Source organism: Sinocyclocheilus rhinocerous, unplaced genomic scaffold (genome assembly GCF_001515625.1).
Source record: "Sinocyclocheilus rhinocerous isolate Xijiao unplaced genomic scaffold, SAMN03320098_v1.1 scaffold885, whole genome shotgun sequence".
In the NCBI taxonomy this organism is placed as follows: domain Eukaryota; kingdom Metazoa; phylum Chordata; class Actinopteri; order Cypriniformes; family Cyprinidae; genus Sinocyclocheilus; species Sinocyclocheilus rhinocerous.
The window spans coordinates 359108-374967 of NW_015630040.1; the positions used below are offsets into that span (position 1 = coordinate 359108).

The 15860-nt window shown below is 36.0% G+C and overlaps 1 protein-coding gene across 3 annotated transcripts in view; it reads right to left on the reverse strand.

The window, feature by feature from the left end:
- LOC107739854 (ras-specific guanine nucleotide-releasing factor RalGPS2-like) overlaps nucleotides 1–15860 on the reverse strand; it is an 83923-nt gene that overhangs the window by 1624 nt on the left and 66439 nt on the right. The window contains exons 9-19 of one of the 3 annotated variants that reach the window (XM_016552070.1): nucleotides 13253–13390; nucleotides 13082–13172; nucleotides 12327–12397; nucleotides 11917–12052; nucleotides 11516–11667; nucleotides 11371–11425; nucleotides 9321–9398; nucleotides 5385–5490; nucleotides 3408–3500; nucleotides 423–528; nucleotides 139–230 (exon numbers count right to left, since the gene is read on the reverse strand). In XM_016552070.1, coding sequence (XP_016407556.1) covers nucleotides 139–230; nucleotides 423–528; nucleotides 3408–3500; nucleotides 5385–5490; nucleotides 9321–9398; nucleotides 11371–11425; nucleotides 11516–11667; nucleotides 11917–12052; nucleotides 12327–12397; nucleotides 13082–13172; nucleotides 13253–13390 — 1118 coding nt within the window. Of the gene's footprint in view, nucleotides 1–138; nucleotides 231–422; nucleotides 529–3407; nucleotides 3501–5384; nucleotides 5491–9320; nucleotides 9399–11370; nucleotides 11426–11515; nucleotides 11668–11916; nucleotides 12059–12326; nucleotides 12398–13081; nucleotides 13173–13252; nucleotides 13391–15860 lie in introns of all 3 variants that reach the window. The other 2 variants (XM_016552069.1, XM_016552071.1) reach the window with 2 other exon arrangements.

Below are 15860 nucleotides of genomic sequence, written 5' to 3' on the forward strand. Positions count from 1 at the left end.
CTCTGAACGCTGAGTGCACACCGAAGGGCACTAAATGGCTTTATGTGGTGCATTTTCTCTACAAAGAAAACTGTGAGTTAAATAACGCTCTGACCTGAATAAATCCACACACACACACACACACACACACATACTCACCTGTTGCCTGTTGCTTTGACAAGCTGCACTCAAGTGTTTGAACCACAGCAGAGCGTTCATTCTGTTCCCTGCTTGGAACTTATATGAGTTTCCTGACAGCACACAAACAAATAATTGCAGATAATTGCATATTATCATATACAGATAAATAGTAAATCTTTTCTCAGTATCGACTGAATAGATGTTTTGCAATACACTTTATTTCTGTGATAGGTCGTCGCTCTTTGATTGAGGCTTGCGATTGTTTGCTGTCAGAGTACAAGGCTTGTGATTGGCTGTCTTACCGTGCTCAGAGTCAGTCAGCAGGAAGACGTCGGGATGCTCCGGGTCATCTGCCATCATGGCCATTAAGCCCAAAACAGAAACACTTTTGCTGGCGGTAGACTTGAACTGTGGAAAATAGTCAAAATATTAAAATGCTTCTAGAATTATTATTTTTTTTAAATTCAATATATACAAATTATATTAATGGCATTACAATTTTTACAGGAATTTATTATTTTGAAATACTGGTATTATTATTTGTATTAAAAACTGAACATTGCAGTCAAAATACTAAAATGCTTCTAATATTTTTTTTCAAATATAAACAATTTTAATTACAATTTATATTAATGGCATTGCAATTTGTATAGAAATTCAATTAACTTGAAATACTACTACTACTACTATTATTATTAAAAATGAAAATTACAGTAAAAATATAAAAAAGTGCCAATCAACTTTTTTGTACTATATAATTTATAATAAAAATATTTATATCAATGACATTAAAATTTTATTACAATACCAAATAGTTTAATTAGAATTATTAATATTATTATTAAAATGCTTCTAATCAAATCATATTTAATGGCATTACAATTCTTATAGAAATTTATTTCTATAGTCAAAAGCCAGTCAAAAGCCACCTCAAGCGAGCGTAAAAACGTTTTTGCGAATTAAGGGATTTTTATTCGAAATTTGGAAACATAGCTAGTGGAAACACATTTACCGAATAAATTCCACCAAGCGAATTGAAAAAGTCATGTGACTTTGCGCTATGAGATAGGATGACTTGACTAACCAGCAGACCGATCTCGTTCACAGCATCTATGTTGTTTTGGTCGTTCTGAAATGCCTGAGGAAAGTCTGTCATCAAAGTATTTCTGTATAATTACTGTATTACACGACTGCGTTCCCAAACAGCAGGCATCCACCTCTAAAAGCAATGACCGCATTTATTGTGTTTCGTCTGCTCTCTCTGAAGCACAAGTAATTTATTACATATACAAATTATTATATTCAGTGGCTTCTCCTAGTTTTCTTAGAGATATTTAGTGCCAGTTTATCAGGAATTGTTTATTGTTAAATTTGTTCTCTTTGACTCGTTGGATCGAAACGGTGCTTTATTCGCAAATGTTTTATGTGATATTCCAGTTTTGCGCATAAGTTAAATTCGCATCTTTGGATGGAAACATAGCTATTGGTAATGTGTGATGTCATCCATCTCATTATCCAATGACTGCGAACAGCTGCCCTCATTCAGCACTGAAGCCTGATTAATCAGTCATCTGGCATGCTGCTGTTAGCATCCTTCCTGGCTCCAACAACTCTTCCTCCCCTCTCTACACCTCCTGGACAGCATCACATCTCTACAAACGCCACCCAAGGCTTTCTGTCTGACTGAGTCCATTTAGCGTAACTGTTCTGGCTCACAGGATCCCTGTCTCTCCCAAACTCTCCTGCTGGATGGTATTAGTATAAGCATTGTCCCATCAGTGTCATACTGAAGTGATTATGTGATGAGGCATCAGGCTGCAGGACACAGTGACGCTCTCTTCCTCTCACATGATGAGTGTCATCATTTCATCAGCTTCAGATGGACCACCCATGGACTGTATAGAGCATACTGTACGCTAACCCTGGTTAAATCAGACAGTTCTAATCTCACAGACGCACCACTATGAAAATTGTGGGAACGAGGGCCCTCAGGTTTTTATTAGTCCGAAGTGGAAAAAACAAAACAAAAGCAGTGCAATAACTACTACCATGATGTACATTGCTGTTGAAAAGTTTGGAGCCAGTAAAAAAAATTTATTTAGCAAGGTCACATTAAATTGATCAAGTGTGACAATAAATGCATTTATAATTTAACAAAATATTCCAAATAAATGCTGTACATTTGAACTTTCTATTGATCAAAGAATCCTGAGAAAAAAAGTATCACACTTTCCACAAAAATATTAAGCAGCACAACTGTTTTCAACAATGATAATAATGCAAAATGTATCCTGAGCTGCAAATCAGCATATTAGACTGATTTCTGAAGGATCATGTGACACTGAAGACTGGAGTAATGCTGCTGAAAATTCAGCTTTGCATCACAGGAATCAATTACATTTTAAAATGTATTCAAATAGAAAACAGTTATTTTTAATTGTAATAATATTTCACAATACAACAGTTTTTACTGTATTTCTGATCAAATAAATGCAGCCTTGATGAGTATGAGACTTCTTTCAAAAACATTACAAATCTCGCCAAACCCAAACAATTTTGAAGGGTAGTGTATATTTATTTTAAACTGAAATGTTTTTATCAATTTTTAACGAATACTACTACAACTTATTATTAATAATACAAATCATAAGTCACATTACACTAATATTCATTTCTTTAAAATTATAAAAACAATTGCTTTGTCATTATATATATATGTGACCCTGGAGCACAAAACCAGTCTTAAGTCGCTGGGGTATATTTGTAGCAATAGCCAACAATACATTGTATGGGTCAAAATTATACATTTCTCTTTTATGCCAAAAATTATTAGGATATTAAGTAAAGATCATGTTCCATGAAGATATTTTGTACATTTCCTACCGTAAATATATCAAAACCGAATTTTTGATTAGTAATATGCATTGCTAAGAACTTAATTTGGACAACTTTAAAGGCCATTTCCTCAATATATATATATTTTTTTGCACCCTCAGATTCCAGATTTTCAAATAGTTGTATCTCGGCCAAATATTGTCCTATCCTAACAAACCATACATCAATGGAAAGCGTATTTATTCTGCTTTCAGATGATGTATAAATCTCAATTTCGAAAAATTGACCCTTATGACTGGTTTTGTGGTCCAGGGTCACATATATATACAAAATCATATACAAAATCTTCTTTAAGCTTCTTAAATGTAGCCAATTTTTTTGCCAGAATAAGCAACAATATATTTTTTGAGACTTATGTGTGCTGGTATCTGTAATAGTGTGGAAAGACTCACATGCTTCCTCTCTGTGGCCTTGAGGGACTTAGCAGGATAATAGTAAAGCTGAGTACCACAAAGAGCCACCCAATACTTAGTCCACGCTGCCACCTACAGACAATACAAGAGAAACCGAGAGAGACAAAACATTAGTCCAAACACTGAAGCTTACAGACCCACACCAGAAGAGCTTTCTCAGAGGTAGTGCAGAGAAATAAATAAACAAACTATTGACCACAGACATTTATCAACCACTTAACTTACAATAATTCAATTCAATTCAATTAAAGGTACTCTAACGTAAATGTGTAACAATCAAATTTAATTTCATAAGACTACCACATACACCACTGGCACACACATATACACAGCCTATAAGTGTGCTTTATTTTCATGGCTGAAATATAAAACTAACTTTTATAAGTACAAAATCCCTACAATGTCAGCTATGCATAATATATCAAGCTTTTGTGTGAGACACATTTCCTGAGCAAGCACAAAACAAAATAGAAGGCCAAGAAGAAATCTGAACATATCGATCAAGATTAACCGAATGATACACTTAATTATACGTTTATGCAAAACGGAGCCCAAACTGTACAAACATGTAGTTATCCAGTGTATGTACGTGCAAGCTTGAGTAAAAGGTCTAGAAATACAGAGACAAGCAGATTTAGTAGCAGATCAAATATGTGCAGGAGATGTGGGTTTTAAAAGGCCTCTCAGCTCCCATTACTGGACTTCAACGCAGTATATTTTACTGCCTTGGCTCCGTTCACACACTCCTCTCTGAGGAAACCGCTGAGTTTGATGGGGCTAATGGAGAAATGACTGACAGTTAAGAGAGACTGTAGAGCAAAAGATGAAAGAGCAGATTATGATGAGAGGGCAGAGGGGAAGAGACATAACGACAGAGATGGAGGAGTGCAGACAGAGAAACGCGCTTGAGCAAAGGATCCCAACTGATTTTGATTTTACTTTGGACATCAAGTAGTGACCCAACAGAACCAAATTCATTTAATGTAAAAAAGTAAAATGTCATCATGATCAAGCAATATTCACTACAGTTCAACATTTTGAGATGAGTATGATTTTTTTTTTTTTTAGAAATTGATACTTATATTCAGCAAAAGTGACATTAAAAACATTTATAATGTCACAAAAAATTTTGAACTTTCTATTCATCAAATAAATAAAATGCCTCACAGATTCTTCAAAGATATTAAGCAGTTTTCAACATTGATAATAATAATAAGAAATGTTTCTTGAGCAGCAAATCAGCATATTAGAATGATCATGTGACACTGAAGACTGGAGTAATGATGCTGAAAATTCAGCTTTACATCACAGGAATAAATTAGATTAATAGTATTTTACACTATTACTGTTTATAGTATTTTTTTCATCAAATAAATGCAGTGGGCATTGGAGACTTCCTTCAAAAACATTTAAAAAATCTTACAGACCTCAGACTTTAGAATGGTAGCATGTTATAATATATTATAATGAAATATGCATACATTAATGATAACTTAATAATATTACTATGAAAATACACAAACTCTCCATGCTAGCTTTTACCAAGTATCAGATGCATATGTATCAAAATAGACCTTTACTGGACTTTGACGTCAAAAACAAAATGTTTTAAATTGCAATATTATTTTCACAAAATTACTGTTTTTACATTTTTTATCAAAACGTGAGTGTAAGAGACTTCTTTCAAAAACAGTAAAATAACAATGTAATATTAATGTAATATTGTGTACTATTCCACGTGTCAGATGAATATGTATCAAAATAGTTTTATACTGCATTTGTCAACAATACATAGATATGGGAAAAATTTTTCTGTCTTTCTTTTCTTTTCTTTTTAAAGATCCTTTTTATTTTGGTTTGCTAATAATGCACCATTTTAAAAAAAGAAAGGAAAAGAGGGTGAGATCACAGGGAGATTTTCTGGGCAGGAGACAGATGAGGCGGTGGTGCTCTCACCGTGGGTTTCTTGCCCTCCTTGAGGACGGTTTTCCTGCGTAAGACCCCCTGAACTGTGACAGCTCCTGGGTACAGATGCACCGCCAGCTCCTCCGACTCTGCAGAGCTACACACACACACACACACACACACACACACAGGTTTAACTGACACATGGGACATGCAACACTTTTTAAAAAGACACACATAAACGTATAAACCAAGTGAACATATTTTAAAAGTCACACCCCAGAGTTATGATGTGAAGAAAGTGAGGGTGTTTGAGAGAGAGAAACAAAGCAAATGAGTAAACTGTTAAAAACTGAAAAGGTAATAGTGACTAATCTGTCTTAAAGGGATAGTTCACCCAAAAATAAATTCTGTCATCATTTATTCAACCTCATGTCACTCAAACATGTATATATTAAATTATATAAATTCAAGAACATTGATTTGCTCATTTAGACTGTGAACTGAAAAAATATCTGACTCAAAATAGTGGTTCATTTATGAACTCTCATGAACCTGCCAAGCAGAACTTGGACAGAAGTCAAGATTCTCACTGAATATCAACGTTAGTTTCCTTACACAAAGCTACTGTGTGACTTCAGAAGACTTGGAATACAACACACACTTTTTTTTTTCTTTTTGCATCAGTAAGGAAAGTGACTGATTTGGATTGTGGGTGAGTAAATCATGACATAATTTTCTGTTTTAGGTGAACTATTTGTTTACTTCTGTTAAATTTTTTTATTTTTTTTTATTTTTTTTATGTTTCTCTTATTTTTTCTCCGCTTCTGCATACTACCAGAAGCATTTTCTCTTTTCACAAGTACAGAAACAAAGCAACTCTACCGCCTACAAAAAACTACAAATTTTCTTTTATTATTCATTTCTAAATCTAAACATAAAAGAACAACTGCCTTACACTTAAAGATTATTTCACCGTCTGGTCCTTCAGACTCACTGAATTGGCTTTGGTTTAGTTTCACTTACAGTAGGATAAAAAAAACCCTCTAACGTATGACATTAACACTACTGTATACCAGCATGCTGCTCATAAATACACTTTTGTGGCATTTTAAAGTCCACTTAGTGAAGGTTTTCTTAGGCTGCATGTCCACCAAAGCGTTTTTTCCCTAGGCTAGCATATTTTTTCAATTGTTTTCAAAGGGAGTGCTGTGTTTTTTAAAACGCCAGGAGCATGCCGAGCGCGGAGTGTCTTTTTCACGCTGAGCGCTCGGGTGTTTTTTTCTCTGTGCCGAGAGTTGAAGAATGTTCAACTTTAAGTAAAACGCAGCGCTCTTCACTGTCATGTTTAGTCAGCCATCCAATCACAGTGGAGGAGGGGCGGGACTAATACCACACCGACCGAATGTCACACATTCTGCTTGTACTACGACTAAACAACAATGGAGGAGATGTTAATATTGCTTGTCTCAGAGTATACGTGTCTGTACAAGATGGGATTCCCGAACTATTATGAATATTAATATGAAAAATAATGCTTGCAACATTTAATTCACATTACTTTATTCTGTATCATAGTAACCAAAGTGCCTCAACTGAAAAATAAATAAATAAAAATGCTGCGCCGCAGAAGCGCTCACAGTTAGGCGTTTACAGCTGGCTAAAAAAAAACTTTAGACCACACACAGCCTTAATTCTGTTTTTATGAACATTTTCTCATATTGTAAAGACCGTTTTTTTGGCTACTGCACCTTTAAGACTTCTATAAGTAGATGGTCTCTGTTATGATTGGGTAATCTTTCCAGATGTAAACTGCCTAACAATACCGAAAAATTGTTGATATGCAAAATTGGGTGGTCATTTGTTAACCATGAGCACCATATGTGTTTCATTTATGAAGTAGCTTATCTCAGTTTATTTTTATTTTTTGATTGCTTTTTTGTAGCAGTGTTTTAAAAGGGGACGAATTTAGCCACACAGAAACGCTCTCTGCGAGGGTTTTATCATGCTGTGCTTTGACGGGCAATACTCTCAGCATGGTAAACCCCTGTCTGAGAGGTTGTCTCTCAAAATTAAATTGACCCTTTTTAAAGCACCGCTGGGGCCTTCAGAGCACTGCTTGTATAACAAATGCACCACATTCAACAATAAATTTCAAGACAATTACTGTCAGACTTCAAATCATCTGCTGTGAGCAATGTTCCCTTTATTATTTACAGAATTTGAAGGTCTTCATCTAAGCTTCTATAGCTTTTTAGTTTATTTATTTGTTGAACATCTGGCAGTTATCCTGCACTATTCGTTTTTTTAACTGTTCATGTTCACATTCTGTGCACCTTTTTAAAAACTCAGAGGCCTCTTTTCTCACACAATTACAATTTAGTTGTTTTTGAACACAGGAACACATCCAATGTGAACGGCCTCTAAGAACTGCATTTGATGGACCCATTTACTGAACTTATCATCAAAATGCCATAACTGGCTGAGGTATGCAAGGCCACGATGCAGTTTAGCCAATCGCATTCATATCTGAATCTACTGCTGTACGCAAACACCTACTTTTCACAATCCAATCAACAGCTGATGATCAAGTCCTGTCCTACATGTTATTCTTATTTGATGAGCTGCTTCACTCGGAAATAGTTACAATACAGTTGTCACAAATCAATCTCAACTTCCACTTCATATCGACATTAAAGGAATAGTTCACCAAAAACTGAAAATGTGCTAAAAATGTACTCATCCTCAGGCCATCCAAGATGAGTTTGTTTTTCCATCGGAACAGATTTGGAGAAATTTTGCATTACATCACTTGCTCACTTGCAGTGAATGGGTGCCGTCAGAATGAGAGTCCAAACAGTTGATAAAAACATCACAACAATCCACATGCAAGTAATCCACAAGCTGTGTGTTTGTAACAAACATCTATCATTAAGATATTTCTAACTTCAAACCATTGCTTTCAGCTTAAATAAGAGTCCTCTATTCATAATATCGTTTTCTCCAATGAAAAAAGTTCTTGTATGAATCAGGAGAAAAATATACACACCGGTCAAGCACCATTTACAAGCAAAAACAGTTTAAAAAAAACCTGTCTTGGCGGTGGATTTTGATGTGAGAGGACAACAGGGGATGGACATTTTCACTGGAGGAAGTGTTATTATGGATTCGTATTTTTACCATAAGCGATGGTTTAAACTTTAAAGTCACCTTAATGATGGATTTGTTTCTTACAAACATGCAGCTTTTTGCTTCACAAGTCATTAATTGATGGACTGGAGTCGTGTGGATTACTTGTGAATTATTGTGATGTTTTTAATCAGCTGTTTGAACTCTCATTCTGACGGCACCCATTCACTGCAGAGGATCCACTGGTGAGCAAGTGATGTAATGCTACATTTCTCCAAATCTGTTCAGATGAAGAAACAAACTCATTTACATCTAGGATTGGCTTAGGTTGTGTGGATTTTCAGCAAATTTTCATTTTAGGCAAACTACTCCTTGAGGATGACTAGTTTTACTATTATTTAGACAATCTAATAACTAGTGAATTATCACACATTCTGAGTTTAATGGAGTGTTGATTTTTTTATAAATTTTTAGCACAGAATTCATTCAAGTCATTCACAGTGATGGTGCTTTTGGCGCTAAAGGTCGCCATTTAGCTGTATTGTAGGGAGTAAATCAACATTAGTCGTTCAAACCCTTATTTCAAAAGAGGTGAGAGGAGCTGTGTGCGTTTGGAGAACAGAAAGCAGGAGCAATCAGAAGAGATGCTTCAGTGGCTTTTGCGGGTTTTGATTAGCAGCAACAAGCCACGACTGCAGCATAAGAGTCAACATCACACACGTGATTCAGAAAAGCCCACCACCTGATTCCACAGTAAGAAAACACACACTACACACTGTGATGGCGATAGCTCCCCAGTTGTACAGGGTAAGTCAGACAGAGAGAGACCCGGCGGGGGTCGGAGGGTTGTTGAGTTACCTGCTGGGCCTGAGTGCTCCTCTGCAGGAAATGCGACCCACTCTGCTGACGGGGCCCAGAGAGTGGTAGAATCGAGTCCTGTAGAGTGTCAGTCATAGCGGGGCAGTGGTCAGTCACAGCCCTCACACACAACACACAGTACAGGCTGTGCTAGAGCTCTGCACCTTTTTTCTTTGTCTCCTTCTATGGTCTAAAGACTCTGGCTAACATGTCTGAACAAATGGTTGGCACACAATACGTGGTCAACCGATAAAGGTTTTTCAATAACCCATGTGATATCTAGAAAGCAGGGTGGCCAATGACCAATATAGTGTCACTATATTTAAAATAACTAATAGAGAGTGTACAGTCAGCCAGCTATTAAGTGACAAAATATATGCTCCGTCCGGCAGTGTTCAGCGCACCGCTCTATGAATATGCGTTCCGCTGCTCCGAATGCTCGTGTACCGCTCATGCTCACCGGAAAAGCAAAGTCCGCTCAAATAAGTAAATTTCTATGTAGTATACTTGTTCCTGTTTGCAATAGTGCTACTGTGCAGTAACATGGTGTAGTACAGCTGTACTGGCCAACGCTGGTAAAATGACGTTACCCTCTCACGATCTGCTCCCCGCTATGCTCTGCTCACATGCTCTGATAATAATATCAGTATCATTAAATTAAAAAGTCTTACAAAATTATTTTATATTATTTAAAAAATAATAATTATTAAAAAGCATTTTCGGTTTCAGTTTTTCAGCTAAGTGCATCCAGAAATTTCGGTTTCGGACCAAAATTTTCATTTCAGTGCATCCCTAATAAAAATTAAATAAAATCCATCAAAGAATCCTAAAAAAATGTATCACAGATATATTAAAAACAATTAAATATATTAAAAAACTGTTCTTTTTTTTTTTGATGGATCATTTCACACTGAAGGCTGGAATACTGACTGCTGAAAATTCAGCTTTGTATCACAGGAATAAATAAAACCTTCAAATATTATAACACAAAACAGGTATTTTAAATAGTTAATTATTATTATTTTTTTACAGCATTTTTTATATATAAAAAAGTGAGAATAACAAATTTCATTCAAAAACATAAAAAAAACCTTTTGAACGGTATTGTAAATATTTGACTGATATTCACAGAATTGTGCCCAATCAGAATCACGTATTCCAGAGAACCAAGAACAAACTTTATTAAATAAATACATAAATATACACAAATGCTGCATTTTTACTTAAAATATTTTAAAACAGAAATAGTGCATTATCCATTAATAAAGCTATTGGCTTTTGGAACTGACACTTCTATTACCTGGCCAAACTGGCAGGGTTAACGGTTAATTTTGATAATCTCAAAATGGTAAAATGAATATAAGATTGATTAAAATATCATTATTTATAATTTATTAAATTCCTACTTATATATATAACAGACTACCTTTTTAGAACACAGAAGGAGACAAAGAAAAGGGGGCTTTGACATGCATTTAGGGTACACTGATGCGGTTGTGTACACCTGAAGCAGCATGGTTGGCAGCGGCCATCACAAATGACTCTCTTATACTCTGTTCCTGTTACAGGAAGTTTATCTCATTAGCTACAATAGAGGTAGAGCACTAAAGAGAAAGCACAGGCAGCTGAGAGTCACAGAACACACTCTTCTGTGCCAAAAAACACTTTCTAGTGCAAAGGTCCTTTTACATTCACATGCTGAAGCTCGTTTTAGCCCAGGTGTTCAGTTATGGGAAACTAAAGTCTCAAAGCAGGTTTATGGTCACACCTGATATTGTCAATGCATTATAAACAATAAATTACAGATTAAACAAATAATCAAAAGCTGTATTGGAGAAAAGTGATTGTATTAATTTGATGATGATGAAGAGAAGCATTGGAAGAGTCTCTGTTCAGGAGGGTTGGTGGGGAGTGCTGAGGGTTAGGATAGATTCCAGCATGTTCCATGATGACATGCTGTGTCCATATGTACTCACGCATGTGGTCATGTATGTGCACGTGTAACTGTCCTTGACTGTGTTTGCAAGTGTGAATGTTTTAGAAGACTCACCTCTCAAAGGCAGGCCATGACATCTCCTCACTGAGCTCCGACCCTTCACTGCTTCCTGAAATCATACGATCATGACATATAAAGAATAAAAAGACTGATCCAGTCCATGATCCAGTAGCTCTGTGCGTGTGTTTGTGTCTCATACCCAGTGAAATGCCGCTAGACAGTGTTGAGCTCTCTGCATGTCCTCGTGTGGGAGTGTGGCTTTCCAGCACGCTGTCATCCAACAGGTGTCTGGATCCGGCGTTGGGGAAAGTAGCACTTTTAAACTCCACCGTGTTCGTTTTGTGGATAAAACTGCAGCACACACAGGACAGAGATGAAGTCAAGTTAAAGATTGAAATGTTTTCTTAATCAGTAGTGACATATCTGGCAAGAAACCAGAAGAATATCTCACATAGAGCTTGTAGAAACTAAGTATAAGGCAGATCCTTCTTCAGGAAGTTACTGCTTTATGCTACAGAGAGTTTCAATGAATTGCACTAAGCTACACACAAAGGAGTGGGTGATGTAAACAAATGAACTGAGAATATGAATCAAACGCACTTGTAGCCGAGGCTGTGGCACTTCCTGTGTCCGTAGGTGATGAGGTTCCGAGGTGAGGGTGGCGTTGGCGAGACTTTAGGCAGGGCACCTTCAGCAACATTACCACGACGACCACATAACGGTGACGCAGATATATCTGGACCCGTGTCACAAAAACAACAGACATACTAATCATTAACAAGAATGTGTGACACTGAAGGTGTTCAGCTTTGGGGAGAGCAAATCGGAACCAATGAAACTTCACTGTGGTCAGAGCAAACCCAGCATGATGCAACATAAATAAAATCCAAACGTCCAACGAAATGTTGTCACATGTCAAGGCTGCATCTGCTTAGGATAACAACTCAGAAGAGAAGTATGGCATGACACCTGGTTAGCGTCAGTGTGTGTGGGCTGCATGCATTTCTCACCTGTGAGGTCTTCTCTAGAGGCAGTGGTGCGAGGTGTGCTGGTAGCTGGTGGCTCAATCTTTAGGGACAACCTGATATGCATACAAACATGAGTATCATTTACAAATTCTAACACTAACACAAAAAGTATAATATACACTACCTGTGAGAAGTTAGGAATTATTACGATTTTTAAATGTTTTTTTTTTTTGAAAGAAGTCTCTTAAACTCACCAAGGCTGCATTTATTTGATTAAAAATACAGAAAAAAAATGTAATATTGTGAAATATTATTACAATTTAAAATAGCTGTTTTCAATTCTAATATATTTTAAAATGTAATTTATTCCTGTGATGCAAAGCTGAATTTTCAGCATCATTACTCCAGTCTTCAGTGTCACATGATCCTTCAGAAACCATCCTAATGGGCTGGTTTGCTGCTCAAGAAACATTTCTTATTATCATCAACGTTGATAACAGTTGTGCTGCTTAATATTTTGGTATAAACCTTGACTATCATTCAAGTAAAAAAAAAAAAAAATCAGATTTGCATCATAGGAATAAATTACATTTTAATTTATTTCAAATAGAATTTTTTATATAATTTATAATTTAATTAATAATTAATATTGCAATAATATTTCATAATATTACTGTTTTTACTGCATTTTCCATCAAATAAATGCAGTCTTGGTAAGCATAAGGGCCTTCTTTCAAAAACTTAATTATTCCAAACTTTTGACCGGTAGTGTTTTATGTAATATAAACACTGCTCACTTATAATTGTCGTCCTCCACAAACTTCTGTAACTCCTCAATGTAGCGCACAGAGTTAAGATACTTCTGGACATGCGGCAATACTGGGATATCTGAGACAGAGGGAGAAATGAATTCCCAGTTACTTCTGTTCATTTGCCAAAGTAAACAAACTCGCAAATGTGATACGCACCATATTCAACAGATCTCTGCAGGTCTGAGATGATTCTCAGAATGTTGTTCATGAGGTTGGAACGCTGTTCGTTTTCCAGAATGCTGCCAGTGGATGGATACGCCGAATCGATGTAGGTCAGATCAGACAGATATATACCTGCAAATATACAAGAATGTTAAAAAAAAGTCCCTTTTTGGCTACAAAATCTACAGCAAAATTGTGCTACAGCTTTAAATGTGACCCGTGCTGACAAAATGAGTCGGAATGTGCACAGACTGATTCTGAAAAAGTGAAAAATGTCAACTTTGTTCAAGCTTGAGGTTTTCACAGAAATGAGTTCATTAAGCCCTCATCTACTCTGCTCGCTTCTTGACGACTGCTGCTTCCCCTCAGCACAAATATGGTATAATTGTAAAGCGCAGCATTCGAAAAAAAAAATTAAGAATTTGCTCATTGGGACTCATTTTGCCAGCACAGGTCTCAAATATTCTTCATCTCTTTATTTCTCCTTTCCTATCAGAAATTATTGTTCTGTTGTTGTCTGTCTGCAGTGAGGAGGTGGACAGACAGGCTTTCTCTGGCCCGTCTAGAGAGCGCTTATTTCATACCGAGTAAATATTTGGATTAGTGAGGACCATTATGTGCAGGAAGTATCTGCATTAAAGAAGAAAGATGTGCAGCTTCTGGAGAAACATTTGGCAGCATGTACCAGACCGTGTGTGAATATTGATGATATGTGTTTGTGACAGCATGTTCTTAGGAATATTAGCTAGGGGACTGCAAACATGCAGCGGTTCGTTACAGACATTACATTAGAGCATCACATCTGTGATGATCATCAAAACACAACATGAATGACTGCATGACAAATGAAAGATTCAGAAAATAATTATAGAGACAAATCAATCCCAGAATCCAGACTGATTTAAAACCGACAACGGAAGAGAGAGAGCGCATTGTAAGCATTGTCTGAATTACCATTACTCTGCATCTCTCAGCAAAACAGGGTTAAGATAATAATTACAGCCCTGTGCCAGACAGCCTGCAGCACACACAACTTGGCAGATACATTGCAAAGCAACACTGACATAAAAGCAGACAGAATCCCACAATAACTTACGATGACATAATGATTAGATAGGTAACAGAAAACTGTGCTGTAGTGTAGGTGGACACTGAGAGCTGGGATTGAAAGTGCAGTGGGTGGAGTCGATCAAGTGATTGACAGCCCTAGATCTCTAAATCTAAACAGAAGAATTGCACAATTGCATCAACGAAACTGCTAACCCATAGATTAAAAATATAAATATATATAAATATAAATATATATAAATCTAAATAAATATATAAATAGTAAGCATACATGTCTGGACCCACTATATATTTCTGTTCAAAAGGTTGGGGTTGGTCAGTTTTTTTTTAGTTTTTTTTTTATCTTATGCTCACCAAGGCTGCATTTATTTGATCAACAAATTCTGTAAAAGCAGTAATATTCTGAAATTGTATTACAATTCAAAATAGCTGTTTTCTATTTTAATATATTTTAAGACGTAATTTATTCCTGTGATGCAGAGCTGAATTTTCAGCATCATTACTCCATTCTTTAGTGTCACTCGATCTTTCAGAAATCATTCTAATATGCTATAATATGAAGCATAAGAAGTATTTATTATTATTATCAATGTTGTTCTGCTTATTTTATTTTTTTCTGGAAACCTGATACATTTTTTCCCCCATGATTTTTTAATGAATAGAAAGTTCAAAAGAACTTCATTTATATGAAATGTATCTCTTTTCTTTCACTTCTGAGCAACTGAATGAATCCTTGCTGAATAATAGCATTAATTTCTTTCAAAAATCTTACTGACCCCAAATGTATTTAACAGTAGCGTAAATAATTGTATCATCAATGCTATGTATGCAATACAAAGTGAAAGAGATCTTGAAGAGAGACGGCTGCTTTGTGAATGTCAGACAAAGCTCAGGCACAAGCTAAATATTATTGTGGGAAAGCAAAATGGGAGAAAATCTCTACCCGAACAGGAGACGTCTGTCCATTTCCTTAATACCTCATTTAATAGGGTGAAGTCCAGCCATTCAGGCATCGCACTTCCATTTTAAACACCTCTGCAAATCTCACACACACACAACATAAAACCTGAACGCCTAATTCGTACTCCAACTGCTACTACTGACTAGAGCTCAAACAAACAACCTGGTAGAAAACCATAAAAATAACGGAAAAACTGACACAGTTGCGGGGGAAACATTTCTTGCAGTATGAAATGGTTGACACATAAATAATCAATTCTTCCTTATGGGCAATAATTATAGAAAACACATTTGACTTCAGTTTGTAAAAACAAATAAAAATAGTGTTTAAAAAATAATGCAATTATAATGAAAGTCAAGGGGCTCTTGAGGCACTGAAAGCAGAAATGTGGAGCATATATTTAACCTGTAAACTTATAAATTGTCCTGTATGACTATTCAAGGATGAACTTCTATTTAATGTGTTACTGACATAATTCCTGCGAGTGGTTTTTATATAAACAGTCTCTTTCTGGAAAAATTGCCTGTATTATATGAAAAAGAGGGTTCGCTGCCATTACATGGTCATGACAGG